The sequence below is a fragment of the Myotis myotis genome, unplaced genomic scaffold (assembly GCF_014108235.1).
Source record: "Myotis myotis isolate mMyoMyo1 unplaced genomic scaffold, mMyoMyo1.p scaffold_m19_p_48, whole genome shotgun sequence".
Classification (NCBI taxonomy): Eukaryota; Metazoa; Chordata; class Mammalia; order Chiroptera; family Vespertilionidae; genus Myotis; species Myotis myotis.
In genome coordinates this window covers 597,316-617,933 of record NW_023416355.1, presented here as the reverse complement: position 1 = coordinate 617,933, position 20,618 = coordinate 597,316, and the positions used below count along the sequence as shown (strand labels likewise).

General features: G+C 62.1%; 1 protein-coding gene across 3 annotated transcripts in view; it reads left to right on the top strand.

The window, feature by feature from the left end:
• The first annotated feature begins 2,073 nt into the window (after positions 1-2,073).
• Positions 2,074-20,618, top strand: part of LOC118655579 (ATPase family AAA domain-containing protein 3) — a 28,201-nt gene continuing 9,656 nt past the window's right edge. The window contains exons 1-4 of one of the 3 annotated variants that reach the window (XM_036307527.1): positions 2,074-2,260; positions 3,366-3,923; positions 5,666-5,947; positions 6,054-7,271. In XM_036307527.1, the coding sequence (XP_036163420.1) occupies positions 2,188-2,260; positions 3,366-3,923; positions 5,666-5,947; positions 6,054-6,382 (1,242 nt within the window). In that variant the 5' untranslated portion in view covers positions 2,074-2,187 and the 3' untranslated portion in view covers positions 6,383-7,271. Of the gene's footprint in view, positions 2,261-3,365; positions 3,924-5,665; positions 5,948-6,053; positions 7,272-15,069; positions 15,384-20,618 lie in introns of those variants that run through there. The other 2 variants (XM_036307528.1, XM_036307526.1) reach the window with 2 other exon arrangements.

Here is a 20,618-nt window from a genome sequence, read left to right as displayed (position 1 = left end):
CAGACGGGGTGGGCCAGCTCTGGGAAGTGATGCATGGAGCTCCCGGCTGGGCCAAGGCCATGACATCAGGACTGAGCAGGGCTGGGCTCCAGGCAGGGGAGGCCTGGGGGCCAGGGCCTGCTGGTCTCAGAGCCTCTGATTTCTCTGCCCCTCCGGCCCCAGGCCGCCCGCCTCAGAGAGGAGCCTTCCGGGCCATTCTATTTGTGCTTCCTCCGGCGTCTGCCCTAACCCTGACCACCGACACCCCTGGCTGACCCCTCGCTCCCTGGAGACTCTGTCTGGCCCTGTCTCCCCAGGGCAGGGGTGGGGGCTGCAGGACACAGAAGTGAGACTCGGGGCCAGGGAGCAGGGCCGAGGGGGAGGCAGGGGAGTCTCGGGGCTCAGGCGAGAACTCGACGTGAGCAGACTTGACCCCGGCCAAGCTGAGGAGGAGGTCTGGGCGGGGGCTGGGTAGCGGCCCTGGCGGAGGGCACCTGAGGCAGAGGCTGGAGGAAGGAGGGCAGCTGCTTCCTTGAGGGCTTGAGCCACAGCCAAGAAGACCCGCTCAGATTTTCCAGGAGGGACGGAAACTTCCCCGTCAGCCCTCAGGGCAGGCCTGGCTGCGAGGGCAGGTCCACCCGCTGGCAGGAGTGGGGGACCAGTGGGGAAGCCACTGCCTTGCCACAGGGGGCCCCCATTACAGCCCAGCTCCCTGACCCCAGCAGGTGGGTGCCCAGGGAAATGGAGGATGAACCAAGAAGGGCCTGTATGTGTCTGCATGGGGTGCCACCCCCGGGGCCCCAGGCCTCAGGCCTCCAGCTGTGGCTGCCGCCTGGCCCTGGTCTCCACTCCCGGTCCCATCTCCACAGCCACCTGGTGAGCCTCCCGTGCCGGAGAGCTGGGGGCCAAGCCGGGCTCCTCCGGGCAGCAGCACAGCCTGGACTTCGGGGACCCCAGCCCCCAGCTCCCCTCCTGGGGCCCAGGCGGAAGCACCCGGCAGCCTCCGGTCCCCGCCGAGGCCTGAGGTCCGTGGAGCTGAGCCAGCACGGCCACTGCCAAGATTCCCCGGGAGGGGTGGGTGGGGGCGGCGGGGACACAGCTCTCTTTCTGCTCCTGCCCTGGCTGCTCCTCTGGCTCAGGCTCGGCCGAAGCGCTTCCTTTTTTAGGCAAAGTGGTGCTCGGCCTGTCTGCCGCCTTCTCACCTGCCAGAGGGAGGAAGGAAACCATTGAGTCCCATCCGTCTTCCTCACAGAGCAGCCCTGGGAGGTGGGGAGGGAGGGGACATCCTGGAAGAGTTGCCCTGGGGGACCTGTGCCCCTGCCCCACGGGGAGGAGCGGCTGGGAGAGGGAACCCTCACAGGAAGGCGTCTGAGGAGTGAGGGGTCAGGGCTCTCCCGCCCAGGGGGCACTGCCTCACCCCAGCTAAGGAGAGGGGGCAACAGGGGGGTGCTGGGGGTCTGTCCTTGGGCGTGGAGTCTGACCTCAGCCCAGGCCCTAGGCCCCCCATCGGGCAGGGTGCGTGGGGACAGCAATAGGCCGCATGGTCACCCTGGACAGGGCCTGAACAGCCACCCCCAGCTCCCAGACCTCTTCCTCCAAGAAGCCAGGGGGGTGGGGCTTTTGTGTCCCCCAAGAAGCCCACGTGCTATGTCCAATGGCCTGTGTCCTTTGTAAGTTCAGCGCTTGCAATCCCTGTGGGTCGGTCCTTGGAGACACGTGTCCCAGCCCCCAGACACCTCCCCCTGCCCCAGCCCTGTAACCCAGTGGGGGCCAGGGCGGGGGGGGGGGGGGGGGGGAGGCGGGGACCTTGTTGGGGCACGTTGTTCTTGGTGTCACTCCCACCCCCACCGCCCTGGGTCCTCTTGGGCCCGGCTCCAGGGACTCCCAGCACCGCGGAGACCTGGGCAGTGGGCCTGGGATGACCCAACTTGGGGGCCCCCTGTCTGCTCCTGGCTGGGAGCAGGGGGCAGGGCGGACCCCCTGGTCTCCGGCCAGCCGTAAAGGAAGGCCGCGGTGTCTGTGCGCGAACATGCCCACGAGTGCGCGGCCCGGTCCCTCGGTGCGCGCGCCTCCCCCGCCGAGTGCGCGCATCGGGGCGGGGCCTTTGGGGGCGGGTCCCGGTCCGGCCAGTGCGGGGACGCGCGGTGCCGCCCAGGAGCGAGCCAGCGAGGGGCTGGCGGAGTCCGAGCGCCCGGTCCGCTGCGCGGGATGCTGCCCTGGACGGCGCTCAGCCTGGCCCTGAGCCTGGCGCTGGCGTGGGCGCGGAGCGGCGCGGAACGCGGTGAGTGCGGGGCGCGGGGCCGGACTCGGGCGCCCCCTCCATCCCCCCCGGCCCCACGCGGCCCGCGCTCTCCTCCCGCGGCCGTGGGGCGGGGGCGGCCGGCAGGGCACCCCACCCACCTGCGGCGGACGGACCCAGACGCCCCAGGAGACTCGACCGAGCGCGGGGACGTGGAGGCCGCCATCTGCCCGGTCGGCATCTCCACGGGATCGAGGGGCCTGGATGAGAGGGGGAGGTGTCTGTCCAGGAGGCTGCCCCGGCCTCAGTTTCCCTCTCCTTGGAATGACCCTTCGTAGAGAGATGACAAGCAGGTTGGAGTCGCCCCACCGAATTAGGGAAACCTGAGGCCCCAGGGCCCAAACCAGAACCAAGACACCCCAGTCCCCGTCTGCCCATGGCCCAAGGGTGGAGGGGCCCATGTGTCCCCCGCTCCAGGGGTGAGGGGAGGAAGGGGCGGCCGGGAGGCGCTGGTGGGACCTCAGGCTGCTGCAGCAGGTAACTCGCTTCCGGGGTCCAGATGGAGCAGGGGCTGGGGGCCCGGGGAGGGGTGACATCATCTGTAAGTGGGGTTAGAACTGCAGCCCGGCCATCTGGGCTGTGGGCGGGCCTGCGATCAGTGCTGTCTCCCCATCTCTCCCCTCCTCCCCAGCCTTCCTCTTCTGAGCTGCTTTGCAACCCCCCTCCTGCCCCCGCCATGTCCCACCTGCTGCCTTACCTGGAGGCTGACCTGTGAGGCTGAAGACAAGCCTGAGGGAGCAGCCCCTGACCACCCTGCCCGTCCACTCGCCCCTCCTGAGCTGGGCCAGGACCCATGGCTCCTGCCTGTTTGCAGTTAGCCGTGGGGGCTTGGAGGGGCCGGCTTTGCTTTACAGATGAGATAGGAGCCCAGAGAGTGTCCCAGGGACATGGCCAGGGTGCAGAGCGGGACCCCTGAGACTTGGACCCCTCTGCCCCTGGGGATGCCACCCCAGGACCTTGGCGGGGGGGGGGGGGGGCTGAGCAGGCTTTCAGGCCTCCTGGGGTGAAGCTCCGGCTGGGGGAGCTGCCGTGGGTGTGGGGCTGCCTGGAGTCCCCACCCGGGCTGAACCCTCCCCCTCTCCCCTAGGGCCCCGGGCAGCAGCCCCCCAGGGGGACCTGCTCTTTCTGCTGGACAGCTCAGCCAGCGTGACTCATTATGAGTTCTCCCGGGTCCGGGAGTTCCTGGGGCAGCTGGCAGCCCCACTGCCCCTGGGCCCCGGGGCTGTTCGTGCCAGCCTGGTGCACGTCAGCAGCCGGCCCCACTCGGAGTTCCCCTTCGGCCAGCACAGCTCCGGGGCCGCCGTCCAGGACGCCATCCTCGCCGCTGCCCAGCTCATGGGCAACACCAACACGGGCCTGGCGCTGGCGTACGCCAAGGAGCAGCTGTTTGCCGAGGCTGCGGGGGCCCGGCCGGGGGTCCCCAAGGTGCTGGTGTGGGTGACCGACGGCGGCTCCAGCGACCCCGTGGGGCCCCCCATGCAGGAGCTGAAGGACCTGGGCGTCACCGTCTTCATCGTCAGCACCGGCCGGGGCAACCGCCTGGAGCTGTCGGCCGCTGCCTCGGCCCCTGCGGAGAAGCACCTGCACTTCGTCGACGTGGACGACCTGCCCATCATCGCCCGGGAGCTGAGGGGCTCCATCCTCGGTAGGTGGGCGGGCAGGGGCGGGCTGGGGGTGGCCAGAGCCCAGCCAGAGAGCTGGGGTGGGATTTTAAAATATGTACATTTTTTTATTGATTTCAGAGAGGAAGGGAGAGAGAGGGAGAGAGAAACATCAATGTTGAGAGAGAATCATTGATCCATGGATCGGCTGCCTCCTGCATGCTCCCCACTGGGGACTGAGCCTACCACCCGGGCATGTGTCCTGACCAGGAATCAAACCGTGACCTCCTGGTTCCTAGGTCGGCAACCAACCACTGAGCCGTGGAGGGATGAGGGCAGGCCTGTGTGAACATCTCCACGTGGGGCTCTCTGAGGGGCCCAGCCCCTTGGAGGAGGCCCCGGGGAGTGGGGGGCCCGGTGTGGACCCAGGGGCTGCGCTGGTGGGGTGTGGCTGAGTGAAGAGGAAGAGAAAGGGGCTGCCAAGCCTGAGGGCTGTGCGGGGGGCCGCAGGTACTCCTGTACCTGAGCCAGGGCCCACCATGTCTGGAGCTGGGAGTCAAGTCAGGAGGGGCCGGGACCGCCTCCTTTGGGCTCTGCTTGACCCCAGTGCCCCCAGGGTGAGGACAGCTGGAGGGTTTTCAGCAGGTTCCTTAGCAGGTTAGCAGCTCCTTCTGGACCCCTGATCCCGCCAAACCGCAGAGGGGGTGGGGCTGGAAATGAAGGGCCTGGTCGCTGGCTCGGCCTCCGTAGCCACTGAAAAATGCCACTAACCCCAGGGTTCTGCCCAAGTCTCCGCCTGTGGGTTAATCATCCACCCGAAACCAGAAGAGGTTGGCCTGTGGGTTGCAGGGGGACTGGGTGCCTCTGAGACTTTCCTTCCGGGGACACCTGGCCCCTGGTTGCCCCAGGTCAACCACTCCACTGGCTGAGCCTGGAGGCTGCAGGGCAGCCAGGAGTGTGGGGTGGGGGGCTCCTGGGAAGGGAGTGGGTCTCTGTGTGGGGGATGGCGGGGGGGTGAGTGCCAGGCTGGCAGTAAGGCCCCAGCATCAGAGGAGGAAGCCACAGGATCAGGATCGTGACAGGCTGAACCCTGCCCAGACACGAATCCCCGCACCCGCCAGCTCCGGCCCAGATGGCTCAGGAGGAACGCTCCGTCCTCCGTCAGGGATCCCACTCTGGGGTGACATTCCTCTGGGGGCCTGAGGCAGGCAGCCTGCCCCCCTGTCCGGCTGCTCTTGTCACATCCTCAGCACCCCTCGGGGCGTCCCCTGGTGGCCCCCCATCTCCTGGCTGCACCATGGGCCCCTTTGCCTTGACTACCCAGAACTAAACTGACCCCAGGCCCTGGGTCTCTCTGGCTGGGGGGAGGGGCGGGACAGGGAGGGGAGCTCTCTGTTCTCAGACACCACCTGGGGCCCTGTCACCTTTCAGGGGCCCTTGTCCAGGCCTAGATAGCGTCCCAGCGGGCTGGGGCCGGGGCCGGGGCTGGGGCCGGTGGGATGAGGCAGGGAAGCTCCTGATGGGGCCAGAAGTGGGGGGCTGCATTCCTGTCTCCCCCCAGCCCTGTCCCGGGTTTGCATATTCTTCGCATCTGCTGGGCGTGGTGAGCCTGGCCTGGCTCCCCAGCATTCCTGTTCCTCGCGTCTCCCTGGTGGGGGCCCCCACCCCAGGCCTCTGTCTCCTGGTTCCCGGAGTGGGCAGTTCGGCCCGCGCCTGGGGGAGGGAGCAGGTGGCCTGGCGTCCCTGACCCCCCGCCCGCCCGCCCGCCCCCACCCCCTCCCCGCAGACGCCATGCAGCCGCGGCAGCAGCTCCGCGCCTCTGAGGTCACATCCAGCGGCTTCCGCCTGGCCTGGCCGCCCCTGCTGACCGCCGACTCGGGCTATTACGTGTTGGAACTGGCACCCAGCGCGGAGCCGGCCGCCGCGCGACGCCAGCAGCTGCCGGGCAACGCCACCGGCTGGACCTGGGCCGGCCTGGACCCGGACACGGACTACCACGTGGCGCTGCTGCCCGAGTCCAACCTGCACCCCGTGGGGCCGCAGCACCTGCGCGTGCGCACGCTGCCGGGTGAGGCGGGGGCGCGCGGCCCGGGGCGGGGGCGCGGGGCGCGGGGTCGGAGCGGGCGGCAGGGGCCGGGGGCGCGGCCCCCCACTGACGCGCGCTTCCCCCGCAGAGGAGGCCGGGCCGGAGCGCATCGTCATCTCGCACGTGCGGCCGAGCAGCCTGCGCGTGAGCTGGGCCCCGGCCGGCGCGCTCCGCTACCACGTGCAGGTCGGGCCGCTGCGGGGCGGCGCGGCGCAGCGCGTGGAGGTGCCCGCGGGCCGCAACGGCACCGCCCTGCAGGGCCTGGCGCCGGGCACCGCCTACCTGGTCACCGTGACGGCGGCCTTCCGCTCGGGCCGCGAGCGGGCGCTGTCCGCCAAGGCCTGCACCCCCGACAGCGAGCGCAGCCGTGCCCCGCGCCCCCCGCCGCCGCCGGGGCCCGGGGGCCGGGGGCCGTGACCGGGACGCCCGCGCAGCCCAGGGCCCCTTCTCCCGACCCCGGTGCGGGAGGCGCCCACCGCCGGACCCAGGGTCTCGTTCCGGGGGCTTGGGGGTGCAGACTCGGCCTTTGCGCGCGGCGATCCCGCGTGACCGACCCCCAGTCCTCGTTCCGCGGCCGGAGCCCGACTCCAGGGCCAGACCCTCGGCTGCAGCGACCCTTCCCTGCCCGCCCGGCGCGGGGCCCTCGGTCGTGTCCTTGGGGCTGGAGTCAGCGGGGAGATGGAGGGGGAGTCTGGGCGCGGGGTGAGACCATCAGACCCGGGACAGGCCCGGCCCAGGACCAAGGGCGGTGGGCCGGGTGGGCCTCCCACTGTGAGAAGGGCCAGTGGTCCAGCTGGCCACTCAGGTCCGGGATGTGGCTAGAAGGTGGAGGGGGGGCGGGGTCCGGCCAGGTCCCCACAAGCTTCCAGGAGGAGACAGGACCCGCCAAGGGCGGGGAAGAGTGTTTGGAGGTGCGGTCAGAGGTCAGCGGCTGGAGGGTGGACAGGTGCCCTTCGCCAGGAGGCCACCCAGCTGCAGGGCAGTGCCTGCCCGCCCCTGGGCCCAGCACAGGGAGGCCGGAGCTGGCATTCGGGACCCTGGAGACAGCACTGGCAGGGAGCCTCCTCTTGCTTCTGATGGGGTCCTCCAGGCTGGGGGGGTCAGCAAGGTCCCCCGGGGAAGCACCCCAGCGATTCTCTGCCTCTTCGGACAGCGCCCTCCTCTGTCATTACTCACCCTCGGGGGCCCCAGGCCAGTCCCAAGGGCAGGCAGCGCTGCTGTCCCGGCCGCCAGGCCCCTGATCCTCTGCCTCTTCCCCACTAACATCCCACACCTTCAAGTACAGATTAAACCGGATGTAACCGGAGTCCTGCAGTCTCTCTCCTTAGATACTTCACTCTTCGCCGCACCCAGCCCCTCAGAGGTCCTGGTGGACGGGGCCTTCGGTGACCCCTCTGCACCCCTGTTCAGAGAGCCCCAGCCCGTCCTGTGGGCGCGGATTCCGCGGTTGGGATGGGAGCACCCGCTGGAATGCCAGGGATTGGCTCTCCAGGGGGCTTCCACCCACCTCGGCCTTCTGCCCTCTCCTGGGGCGGCTGTGCCCTTTCTGGCTTCTTGCTCCAACCAAGCTCTGCAGGGTTGAGAGGTGGTCTCCGGGTCTGGCCAGTGTTTTCAGGTTGGCGGTGTGCATGTGCCTGTGTGTGTGCACGCGCGTGTGCATGTGCGTGTGTGTGCCTGTGTGTGTGCATGTGCCTGTGCTGTGTGTGCCTATGCGTGCATGTGCCTGTGTGTGTGTCCGTGCGTGCCTGTGTGCGTGCCTGTGTGTGCGTGTGTGCGTGTGCCTGTGTGTGTGTGCGTGCCTGTGTGCGCGTGTGCGTGTGCCTGTGTGTGTGTGTGCATGTGCGAGCCTTCCCTCTCCAAGCATCACATGCCCCTGCCCAGGCATGGAGACCCCATCACCCACTCATCAGTGTGCCTGTCGTGGGGCAGCCCAGGGTTGCCCTCTGTGATGATGGCAGGAGAGACAATGGCCCCCGCCCCTCCCTCCAGCCCTGGCTGTGTGAGCCGATTGGGAAGGGGGGCTGAGGGGGTGGGTCCAAGGCCCTGGGGACAGAGGGCCATGCCTGGCCAGGCCAGACTTGGTCCGGGGCCCTGTGTCAGGTGGGTGTTGCCCAACCCCTTAAATCTGGCCCGGGGAGCCCTGTGGGACCGTGGCTGTGTGCCCTGCGGTTTCTGCGTCCACTCTGCCTAGTGGTCAGCAGGCAGTGGGCATCAGAACTCCTGTGACCTCCGCAGCTGCCCTGTTCTGAGGCTGGTGGGTGTGAGCAGCAGGGGCCCAGGGCCCCAAGCAGCCAGGGGGACCCTACCCCAGCCGGGCCTGTGCCTTAGGCCCGATCTGCCCCTGAGGGTCAGAATCCCCCCCGTGCAAGCTCGAGTCCCCCATGCTGATCCTCCCAGGTGCTCATGGGTCCAAGACCACGGGCCACCGAGAGCCCCCTTCCGCACGGAGCCCCTGCCCGCCAGCTGGGCCTTGGGGAAGGGCGTGGTCACCCACTCGAGACAAGCTGAGTGGTGAGCTCCTTCCCCCGAAACAAGCCTGCGACCCCCAGGGAGGGCAGAGGCTGAAGACACGGCCACACCCCCCGGAAGGGGCCCGGGTTCCCCTCGTCGAGGCTGGATGCTGAGGCCCAAGGAGGGAGCCCCACTCCCATCTCCCTGCCAAAGGCGGCCTCTCCTGGGCCCTTATCTCGGAAGCACTGCCCTTTCTGTGCATCGTCCCAGGCGGTTCTTACAGGTCTCTGAGTCGGGGCCACAGCTGGGAGCAATCTGGAGGCAACAGCTTTGTCCCGGTTCCTCCCCTCCCCTGACACGCAGGCCCGGACCCCTCTGTCCCCCGGGGCCCACGCCTGCCAGGACTGACACCCTCCACGCACGTCAGGCAGCTATGAGCGTCCCGCACGTCCGTGGAGGCTGTGACGCACACGGCAGGCAGGCGTCTGCAGGGCCCGCGTGGGCCGAGCTGCGAGGGCCCTGCCACTGGGACGGGACCCCAAGGGGAGGCTCCTTTGGCGCATGGGGCACCCGCATGAGTGCTGTTCGCACAGCTGTGCCCATTCTGCGGACGTCCCCAGTTGGATGAGCGATCCGGGCGCTCACAGGGGCTGCACGTCCGTTCGTCCTCCGTGGGGCCTTCCCCGCTGCCCAGGGCTCGCGTGTGGCTGGGGAATGGCTCTCCAGCTTGTGAACTCTTTTAAAAAATTTAAACAAAACCAAAAACAGAGTAGAGTAGAAACCTGCTGCCTCCTGCACGCCCCCTACTGGGGATCAAGCCCAACAAACCCAGGCATGTGCTCTTGACGGAAATTGAACCTGGGACCCTTCAGTCCGCAGGAGAGCGCTCTAACCATTGAGTCACTGGCAGGGCCAGCTCGTCAGCTCTTGGACAAAAGCCGTCTGTGAGGAGACCAGAAAGCATTTGGGGTCTGGAGCCCCCGGCCTCGGCCAGTGAAGTGTCCACCAGTGGGAGGTGCAGCCAGCACAGGACTCCCTCCAGCGGGAGCCATTTCCACGGCGACAGCCCCAGGCCAGTTGCGAGTCCGCAGCCTCCTGCTGGGGAGAGGGGACAGTTCAGGAAAACCAAGTGCACAGTGGTGTCCCCGCTGCTTTTTTCTCTGGGATGAAAAAGTGTGTCCCAACATCCATGAAAACAAACAAGACGCCAGTGGAAGTCGTACCTGCTCCTAGAAGTGAGGGTGCTGAGGTGGGGGCTCGGGGAGACGCTGTCCCGGGCAGGGGGGCTCCTGACCCCATTCTCTGGAAGGGCTGAGATCGTCTGGGCAGGGCTAGGGTTCCCCGGGGCGACCCCGTCCACTGTGTTCTCATTAAAACACCTGCCGCTGCCCTCCCCAGTGGGGCTCAGTGGTTGGCATCGACCTATGAACCAGGAGGCCACCGTTCAATTCCTGGTCAGGGCCCATGTGTGGGGGGCGTGCAGGAGGCAGCCTATCAATGGTTCTCTCTCATCGTTGATGTTTCTATTCTCTCTCTCCCTCTCCCTTCCTCTCTGAAGTCAATAAAAATATATTTGAAAAACAAAGCAAAACACAGGGACTCCTGGGAGTTCCTTCTAATGTTCCCGTAAATAGAAGCATAAATAGAATCAGGCAAGTTTTTGCCTTTATAACTGCTCTGTGGCCTTACAGCTTTAACAAACCCAATGAAAACTCCCTCTGTTCCACATCCATCCTTTATGTCTAGAGATAAAACCTATTCATTTCCTTTAAAAGAATATTTTTATTGATTTTAGAGAAGAAGGGGGGGGGTGAGAGAGGAGAGGAGAGAGAGAGAGAGAGAGAGAGAGAGAGAGAGAGAGAGAGAGAGAGAGAAACATCAAAGATGAGAATCATGGATCGGCTGCCTCCTGCACGCCCCCCACTGGGAATCGAGCCCATAACCCAGGCCTGTGCCCTGACAGGGAATCTAACTGTGGCCTCCTGGCTCACAGGTCAGCGCCCAACCACTGAGCCACGCTGGCGGGCAAATCTATTCCCTTTCAAGGTAGAGTTTACATGTCCATCCTCCTAAATCCACGTTTGAGGAATCATCTCTCAACTGATTTTGGGTTGAGGCCCTCCATCGGTGCACGGAACCAGATCTAAGGTTGGCGTTCCTCACCTGGTCAAGCCCTGCTCATCTCCTCAGGCCAGTTAGACGTGGGCTCCTCCGCAGTTCTGTGTCAGTAAAGCAGGGTGCGGCCCCGGCTGGTGCGGCTCAGGTGGTTGAGCATCGTGTTGTGCACCGAAAGGCCGCCGGTTCCGTTCCAGGTCAGGGCACATGCCCGGGTTGGGGTTCGTTCCCCAGTACGGGAGGCAGCAGACTGATATCTCTCCCTCCCTCCTTTCCTCTTCCTCGCTTTCTAAAATCAATAAAAACACATTTAAAAATATATTTTTATTGATTTCAGAGAGAAAGGGAGAGATAGAAATCCATGATGAGAGAGAATCATTAATCGGCTGCTTCCTGCACACCCCATACTGGGGATCGAACCCGCAACCCAGGAATGTGCCCTAGACCGGAATCGAACCCGGGACCCTTTGGTCCACAGGCCGATGCTCCATGCACTGGGCCAAACTGGCCAGGACAAAACATATTTTTTAAAAGGTGTGGAATTAGCCCTAACCGGTTTGGCTCAGTGGATAGAGCGTCGGCCTGCGGACTCAATGGTTCCAGGTTCGATTCCGGTCAAGGGCATGTACCTGGGTTGCGGGCACATCCCCAGTAGGGGGTGTGCAGGAGGCAGCTGATCGATGTTTCTCTCTCATCGATGTTTCTAACTCTCTATCCCTCTCCCTTCCTCTCTGTAAAAAATCAATAAAATATATTGAAAAAAAATAAAATAAAAGGTGTGGAATTAGCGGATCAATGAAGACCTGTTTTCTCCTCATGCCCATTAGGTGAGGGACTCCGCGTTTAAGGAGACAGACTTCTGCACAGGGGCGGCCCTGGGGGACACCAGGCAGGGGGGTCTGCAGCCCTGGAGCTGGGAAGTCCTGGGCGGGAGTGCAGGGGCCTGGAGCTGGAGTGGAAGGCCGCAGGTCTGGTGTGCTGCGCAGACCCTGGAGGTCTGGCCAGGTTCGGGACACAGAAACCATGCCTGGGCTCCCAAGGCAGCGGGGCCCCCTCTCTGGACCCAAAGTCAGGCCTGAGGCCAAGCTGTCCACCTGCATCTTTTTTTAAAATATATGTTTTTGATGATTTCAGAGAGGAAGGGAGGAGAGAGAGAAACATCAATGATGAGAATCATTGATTGGCTGCCTCCTGCGGGCCCCACACTAGGGGTCCAGCCCACAACCCAGGCAGGTGCCCCGACCGCCTGGGAATCGAACCGTGACCTCCTAGTTCAAAGGTCGACGCTCAACCACTGAGCCAAGCCGGCTGGGCTGAGACTGACCTCTTAAATGTAGAGCTACATTCTCCGTTATTCCTTATTCTATAAAGTACACCGGCTTGCCAAACGCAGGCCTGCGAATGGAGCTGGAGAGGGGCCCGGGGCCAGGCCTGTGTGGGCAGGAGCGTGGGCCTTTTACCCACTTTCCTCCTTGTCCACCAAGCCCTGCCAGGCCGCTGGGGGAGGCATGCTTTGTGGCTGGCCCATGGAAACCTTGAGGATGGCCACTAGGGGGCATCGGGCTGGAAAACTCATTGGGTTTTTTCTTCCGTGGATGGGGGAGATCGCAGAACTGTCCTCGAATTCCCCCCCCCCACACACACCTTTTTGTTAAATTCAGGCTGACAGTTGTTTTCCGTCTAGTGGGGAAACTGACAAAACGTAATTCCAGGAACTCAACCAGTTCTGTAAGGAAAGGACGAAGGGACAACTTGGACCTTGGCCCAAAGGCGAACTTTGCTACCTTGGGACACTGTGGGTCCTAGAGCAACGCTGGCCTGTCTGTGTCCACCCTTCTCTCCCTCTGTCCCAGGGGGGTCCTGCCTGCCCCTTTGGACGTCCCCAGGGAGAAATCCTCACCCGTCTGTGACCGGGAGCCGGGACTCTAGGCTCTCCTGCAGGGAGGGTGGCCTCTGGCGCTGCTCTGCCCCTGCCTGCTTCTCTGGTGGGAGCTCTCTGTCCCCGCCCTGGTGAGCCGCTTCAGAGCGACACAGAGGGTCACCCAGCCACGGACACTGCTTCCCTGAGACAGTGAGAGGGCCCGGAGGGCCTTTCTCCAGTCTGGCCCTTCACCCGGGGAGAGGGGAGACGGGCCTGGGACCGACCTGCTCCTGCCCTTTTATCTCGGCATTGAGTACATGCCCCAGGGCCTGCCCGCCATTGCAGGCCCCATCCCCTCTGCCCCAGCTGGCGCTGTGCCGGGGCCAGGAGGCCACGGGCTGTGGGATCAATGCCTGCCTGCTGCAGTGGGAGGGGCTGCTAGGCCCTGGGAGCTGCCAACATAAGAAACATTCAAACCTGTGAAGAGTTTTTGTGAGTTTATTTGAGCCAAACTGTCAATTGTCAGGAAGCAGAATCTCAAAGAATTAAGATAATGCTCCAGAGAATGGCGGTTTTCCACCTATTTTTATACATTACAATGCGTTATGTAAGTGAGTTACATGAAATCCATTGGTGATAGGTTAGGGGGGCGGGAGAAAGCAAAGCTGGGAAACCCCGGGGATTGGATAAAAAGTAAAATGATAGAAACATGCTTCTTTTATACAGATGGGTACAGGGTAGTTCACAGTCAACAATTAACACGAAAACAATAACAAGGAGGAAATTTGCCACCCGGGCCATTTGGTGTGCCCTGAGGGACGGAAAAGGGGTGACATTCCACAGGTGTGTTATCTTAGATGCAAAAAGACAATAGGTTTAGTAAAGAGAGAAGTTGATCTTTGTTAAGGAAGATACTGGCCTAGAACATGACTGCCCACTACAAACTGCTTTTACTTTAAAAGTTTTTTTTGTTGTTTTTTTTTAAAATATATTTTATTGATTTTTTACAGAGAGGAAGGGAGAGGGATAGAGAGTTAGAAACATCGACCAGCCGCCTCCTGCACACCTCCTACTGGGGATGTGCCCCCAACCAAGGTACATGCCCTTGACTGGAATCGAACCCGGGACCTTTCAGTCCACAGGCCGATGCTCTATCCACTGAGCCAAACCGGTCTGGCTAGTTTAAAAGTTTTAATACCAGACCATCCTCTGTGGTTACTTTAGGTCTCTGAGTTTGCAAGGCCTCTATGCAGGCCTCCCCTGAGTTAGTCAGGTCAGCACGTGGCCCCTTTTCCTCCAGTGTCAGGCTCCCCCTCCCCAACCCCAAACGCCCTGGGTGGGGTTTTCCCCCACAGGTCAGCGGTCTCACACAGGTTCTCTATCTCTGTCTCTCTTTTTATTTTATTTTACTAGAGGCCCGGTGCATGGATTCGTGCACTGGTGGGGTCCCTCGGCCTGGCCTGCAGGGATTGGGCTGAAACTGGCTCTCCGACATCCCCAGAGGGGTCCTAGATTGTGAGAGGGCAGTTCTCAGGTGATGCACCCCAGAATCAACCTCCCTCTTCTCTGGTTCATTGCACATCATAGCTACCGGTTGGAGCATCTGCCCCCTGGTGGTCATTGTGTGTCATAGCTACTGGCTAGTCAACCAGTAGCTTAGGCTTTTATGTATATAGATAATTTTTTTAAAATATTTTTTTTATTTCAGAGAGGAAGAGAGAGAGAGAGAGAGAGGGAGAGAGAGAGAAATCAATGATGAGAGAGAATCATCAATTGGCTGCCTCCTGCATGGCCCACACGGGATCACACCCACAAACCCGGCAAGTGCCCTGACCAGGAACTGAACCTTGACCTCCTGGTTCCTAGGTTGATGCTCAACCACTGAGCCACGTCAGCGGGCTATCTCTGTCTCTTTTTAAGAACATGTTTTTATGATTTTAGAGAGAGGAAAGGAGAGGGATAAGAGACAGAAACAGGGACATGACAATGAAACACCCATGGGCTGCCTCTTGCATGCCCTCCACTGTGGGTAGAGCCCGCGATTGGGCATGTGCCCTACCTCCCTGCGTGGGTGATGCTTAACCAGAGAGCCAGGCCCGCTGGCTCCCACAGGCGTCCTCTCCCAGCCTCTCCGGTCCTGGCGCACATCAAGATCCACCACCGGCCCTATCCGGTTTGGCTCAGTGGATAGAGCATCGGCCTGTGGACAGAAGGGTCCTGGGTCCGATTGCGGGGTACAGGGGGCAGCCAACAGTGATCTCTCTCATCACTGATGTTTCTATCTCTTTCACCCTTTCCATTCCGCTCTGAAATAAATAAAAATATATTTTTTAAAAAAGAAAAAGATCCACCACCGCTCCCTCCCCACCTGCCTCTCCGCCCGCCGCGGAGTCAGGAACTCTGCAGGCGCCCATAGCAACGGGACACGCCGTTGCTATCAGAACGGACGCCGTTTCCTTCGGCACGCACGCTTCCCCCTACAATGAATTATGTCCCCGACCGGACCCCGTAACCAGGCACCTCCTCCCGTCCTCAGTCGGCCCGCCCCAGAGCCAGCTCAGGCAATCGCGTTGCCAGTGCCGATGACGTCACGGTCCGCGCGGCCAATCCGAGGGCCGCGCGGTCCAGGTCCTCAGGCGCTTCCGTCGCCCGGGGAGGAGTGGGCGTGCGTCGCGCCTGCGCCGTGGCTCTGACCGTCGGCTCCAGGCGCGTGGAAGCTACTAGGAGCCGCGCGCGTGCGTCCGCTCGGTCCAGGTCCTGGCGGCGGCGGCACGCGGCGCTCGCGGGCCATGTCCTGGCTCTTCGGCATCAAGGGCCCCAAGGGCGAAGGCGAGGGACCCCCGCTGTCCCTGCCGCCCGTGCAGCCCGGGGCCGAGGGAGGCGGGGACCGCGGCGCGGGAGACCGGCCGGGGCCCAAGGACAAATGGAGCAACTTCGACCCGACGGGCCTGGAGCGCGCGGCCAAGGCGGCGCGGGAGCTGGAGCACTCGCGTGAGTGCGGCGGGGGCGGGGGCGGGGGCGGGGGCGAGGCCGGGCGGGGGCTGCTCCACGGAGGGCCGGTCCACGAGTCCCCGGGCAGCGGGCACCGGCGGCCTCTAGCCCCGCGGGCGTCGGAGCGATAGGGATGCACGTGGCTGTCGGGGGTCCTGCCTGTCAGACGGACACGGGCCTCCGGGGTGGGTCAGCCCAGCTCGCGCGCGTGCAGGGCGGCTCGGGCTCCTGTCGCCCTTGGCGCCGTCCCGGCTGCCACGTGCCCTTCGGGCGAGGAGACCAGCGCCGAGCGGCCTCCCGCGGTGACAGGTCGCGTGGGGCAGGTTCCGGCCGGGCCTGGAGTCCGGTCCCCGCAGTCCCCGCCCGGGCCGGCGCTCCTTCCCCTCTGGCTGCCTCCGCGTGGGTCGGCCGAGGCGTGGTCCGATCGGGGTGGCTGCTAGCAGGTTTCTGCATAAGAGGAGAAGCATGGCTGAGGGCCATTGGTTTCATTTCATTTTCTTTTTAAAATACTTTTGTTGACTTCAGAGAAGTGGCGAGAGGGAGAGAGAGAGAGAGAGAGAGAGAGAGAGAGAGAGAGATAGAGAGATAGAGAGAGAGAAACATCTCTGATGGGAGAGAATCATGGATCGGCTGCCTCCTGCACGCGCCCCACTGGGGATCAGCCGGCAGCCGGGCCTGTGCCCTGACCTCCTGGTTCATAGGTCCACCCTCAGCCACCGAGCCCCGCCGCCGGGCTCAGGAGGCCACAGCGGAGGATTGGGGTCCGTTAGCCTGCAGGTAGGCGAGGTCTGAACAGCCGCAGGGCAGACAGCCCTGGCCCAGCCGGTGACCTGCTGACCAGGCCCTCCAGGCATCAGAGTCCCTAGGCCCACACCCTCCCCAGCTCCTCTTTCTCCTGTGCCTCCGGACGTAGTGCGAGTGTGTAAGAGCCTGGGACGCAGAAGGCGCTGAATAAACATTGGTTGAAAGAACGTAAAGGCTCTCAAACGTTTGTTTAAGCAGCGGGGCCCTGTGTTCCGAGGAGGCCCAGAGAGCAGCCTGTGAACAGGTAGAAGCGGAGCCTCCCGGGCAAAGGCCTCGGGCTGCCTGGCTCTGGGATGGGAGAGGCTCAGTCCAAACACCTAGGCTTTGGGGCGGGGCCAGGGCAGCCGCTGTGCCTGGGACACGCCCCCGGCAGCGAGCGGTACTGTGCTTTCTAGGTAATTCCAAGCATCAGGCTGAGCTGGGAAACCGGGGCTGGCCTCTGAGCATTGGGGTGCTGCAGACTTCTTGATAAGGCTTCGCTGGGGGACGCCTTTCTGCCCCAGCTCCTGGGGGGGTTGCACCCGCTCACCACGTCCAGAACGTCAACGTTTTCCTGCTTTTAGAAGCTGAGCCCTGGCTGTTGGCTCCCCAGCTCCGTGCAGTTACGTGGACCGTGCGAGGGGCCGGCTGCAGGGCCTCCCTCCTGCCTGCTCCTGCCTCTGAGTTGCTCCCACGTCTCCTGCCCCAGAACACTCTCCGCCTGGGTCCCCAGGGGCTGTCTGCTCTCCCGCCACCGAGCCCTCTCCAGGCGGCGTGTCCTCGGGGGCCACCACCTGGAGCTGCGGTCCCCCCACCAGTCTCCACACCCAGCGACTGTCCCAGATGTGGGCTCTGCCCCCTTTTTGTTCCTGCCACCCTTTCTGGCCTCTGCCACCCAGCAGGAGAGGATTCACCCTGGCCGCCCGCCCCTTCCTGTCCCCAAGGCCTTCCCTGTGCCTCACGCCCCTGTCTCCCAGGTCCCTGCTGCAGCCTGTCCTCCCCAGACACCCGGCTCTCACTCAGGCCACCAGGTCCCTGCTGCAGCCTGTCCTCCCCAGACACCCGGCTCTCACTCAGGCCGTAGCCTCTCTCTCGGCCCCTGGAGCCGTCCTCAGTGCTCCTCGCAGCGGGGCGGCCGCCTTGCGCCTCCAGGTCCCTGGTGCGCCCTGGTGTCCCAGGTCTCCGCCCTCGGAGGCCAGAGCAGCACCTTTGGCCTTGAGCTGCCTGGGAGCGCCAGCCCACCTGCCTGTGCACTGCAGGAGGGGGTGCCTGAAGGAGCACCTGCCTGTGTGGCTGCTGCTTGATGCTCTGGAGCACACGGCTCCTGGGGCAGAAAGATGTCAAGGTGAAGAACTGTTGCTGTTGGCACTGAAACCGTAGCCTGTGATCAGCGAGCGACAGGGTGCCAGGCCTGTGCTGAGCTGTTAGCCTGCTTTCTCATTTCTCGCCTCCAGGGGTCAGTTGGGTGGGTGGGGGACTCTATGTGCTCCAGTGTCAGCTGAGGTGCTCAGAGCTGAACCTGGCTTGCCAGAGGTCACAGGAGGAAGCCGCGTGGCTGGGGTTCGGTCCCAGCGTGGTAAGCCCGGCATCCACGTTCTGTCTTGTGCTCTCGGCTCCCCTGCCGTCAGAGTCACTTGTTAAAGGGGCTCCTGTGGTCGGCTCAGCCTTTGGCTTCGTGGCGTCCCATGCTCACCAGCGGGCTGGGGCCCTGGGGCCCTTGTGCTGCCTCAGAGGGGTCCTGGCAGTGGGGCTCCAGGAGGCCCTTGCCCAGCTCGGACTCCATGCCAAACCGCGGGTCCTTGGGCCCATGCAGACGCCCGGCTCCCACCACGTCTGTCCTATGTGTGGGCTGTGCTCACAGTGGCGGTTGAACTCAAAAAACCCCAAACTCTAAACTGACGTTATGCGCAGTCGGAGAGCCCTGTACGGCCCGAGTCGCCCTCCCGTCTGGCGGCTTCCCAACCGCCCAGATAGAAACTTACGTCTGCAGCCGACAGTTGGCTGAATCTGCGGAAGAGAAACCCAGGGGTACTGAGAACCGACTGTTTACCGAGAAAAACAGCGTGTGCGTGGACCCGCGAAGCCCAAACCCACGGAGTTCAGGGGTCAGCCGAGCTGTGCTTGGGGGACTTCCTCAGCCCAGGGGGAGCAGGAGTTGGTTTCCTTTCCAGAACCCAGACATAGACAGGTGTGACCTCCACCTTAGCGAGGAGGCAGGTGGACGGTGTCAGAGCCCCTGTGTTCACGCACCCGCTCTGGGAAGAGCCGCCTCCCGGGCTCACGGCTCATTTCTAGTCTAATTCTCATCCACCTTCTTTTTTTTTTTTTAATATATTTTTTATTGATTAAGATATTACATATGTGTCCTTGTCCCCACGTTACCCTCTACCCCCCACCCCCCCCACCCCCGCTCATGCCCTCACCCCCCCGTTGTCCATGTCCATTGATTAGGCCTATATGCTTGCATATAAGTCCTTTGGTTGATCTTTCCCCCTTACCCCCACCCTCCCCTACCTTCCCTCCAAGTCCCGACAGTCCAATCAATGCCTCTCCGTCTCTGGATCAGTCCTTGTTCATCAGCTTATGTTGTTCATTATATTCCACAAATGAGTGAGATCATGTGGTATTTATCCGCTCTCCAGTTCCATCCATGCTGTGGCAAATGGTAAGAGTTCCTTTTTCTTCTTCCTCTTCTTAAAGAATACCTTTCAGCATTTCATATAATGCTGGTTTGGTGGTGATGAACTCCTTTAGCTTTTTCTTATCTGTGAAGCTCTTTATCTGACCTTCAATTCTGAATGATAGCTTTGCTGGATAAAGTAATCTTGGTTGCAGGTTCTTGCTATTCATCACTTTGAATATTTCTTGCCAGTCTCTTCTGGCCTGCATGGTTTCTGTTGAGAAATCAGCTGACAGTCGTATGGGTACTCCCTTGTAGGTAACTGAGTTTCTTTCTCTTGCTGCTTTTAAGATTCTCTCTTTATCTTTTGCTCTTGGCATTTTAATTATGATGTGTCTTGGTGTGGTCCTCCTTGGATTCCTTTTGTTTGGGGTTCTCTGCGCTTCCTGGACTTGTAAGTCCATTTCTTTCACCAGGTAGGGGAAGTTTTCTGTCATTATTTCTTCAAAAAGGTTTTCAATATCTTGCCCTCTCTCTCCTTCTGGTACCCCTATAATTCTGATGTTGGTACGCTTGACGTTGTCCCAGAGGTTCCTTACACTATCTTCATATTTTTGGAATCTCTTTTCTTTTTTCTTTTTCGGTTGGGTATTTTTTGTTTCTTTGTATTTCAAATCTTTGACTTGATTCTTGGGATCCTCTTGTCTGCTGCTGGATCTCTGTAAATTATTCTTTATTTCAGTCAGTGTATGCTTAATTTCTAGTTGGTCCTTTTTCATGTCCTCCATGGTCTCCCTATACTTATTGAGGGATTCATTAAATTTATCGGCGGTTTCCATAAAATTCTTGAAAAACCTTATAAACGTGGCCTTAAACTCTATATCCAATCGTTTGCTTTCCTCCATTTCTGCCATTTGTGACCTGTTTCTTTGTCTCCGCATTTTGGCAGCTTCCCTGTGTTGATAGAGTGGCCCTGTGCGCCAGGTGTCCTGTAGGGCCCAGTAGCTCAGCCTCCCCAGTTACCTGGGGTGGACACTCTTGGTGCACTCTTGGTGCCTTGGTTGTTGTAGAATCACTGGGAGGAATTGACCTCCAGGCCAATTGGCTGTGAGAATCAGCTGTGTCTAAAGTGGGAGAACTTCTGTGCTGAAGACACCCTTCTGGGGCAAGACTTGCTTCAGTGGGGCTTTGGTGCTCACTGAGTCTGCTCCCTGAGTGCGTCCCTTATGGATCTGAGGAGTTGCAGTCTGGATGGACCCCCTCTGACCACTGGGTACAGTGGCTCCTGGATCTAAGGAGGTGCTAATTCAGCCTCTGCCTGAGGCCACACAGCAGGAGCCACGAAGAGGCTCAGCTGTGAAGCAATGCAAGCCGCTGCGGGGCCTTGGGCCTTCTCTTGGAAGTTCCAGGTCTGCCTGGTTCGGCTGCAGTTAGGTACATTCACATGCAAAAGCCTCTGCCGCAGCCTGGGTGGGGCGGGGTCTCAGGGAGTCAGAGGGCGGAGAAAGCGGCCATGGCCGATTCTCCGCCCGGAGTCGTGCGTCTCAGTGTTCCGGTAACGGCTGCAAGCACCTCTGAGGGAAAGCCGCCCTCAAGTTCGCTCGCTGCCCGACAGACCAGCTTCTCCCCGTATGAGACCTGGGTCCCCAGAGACTTCCCGGAACCGGAGTTCAGAGCCGTGGGGAGTTTGTGATTCAAAAAGACAGCCGCGTCCTCAGGCGCCACCCCCTTTCCTCGCGCGCGCGCACCGCCGTACCTCTGCACTTCACCTCCGCAGCGCCTCTGGCTCTCAGCGTGCTTTTCTTTCCTTCTAGTTGTGGAATTTACACTCA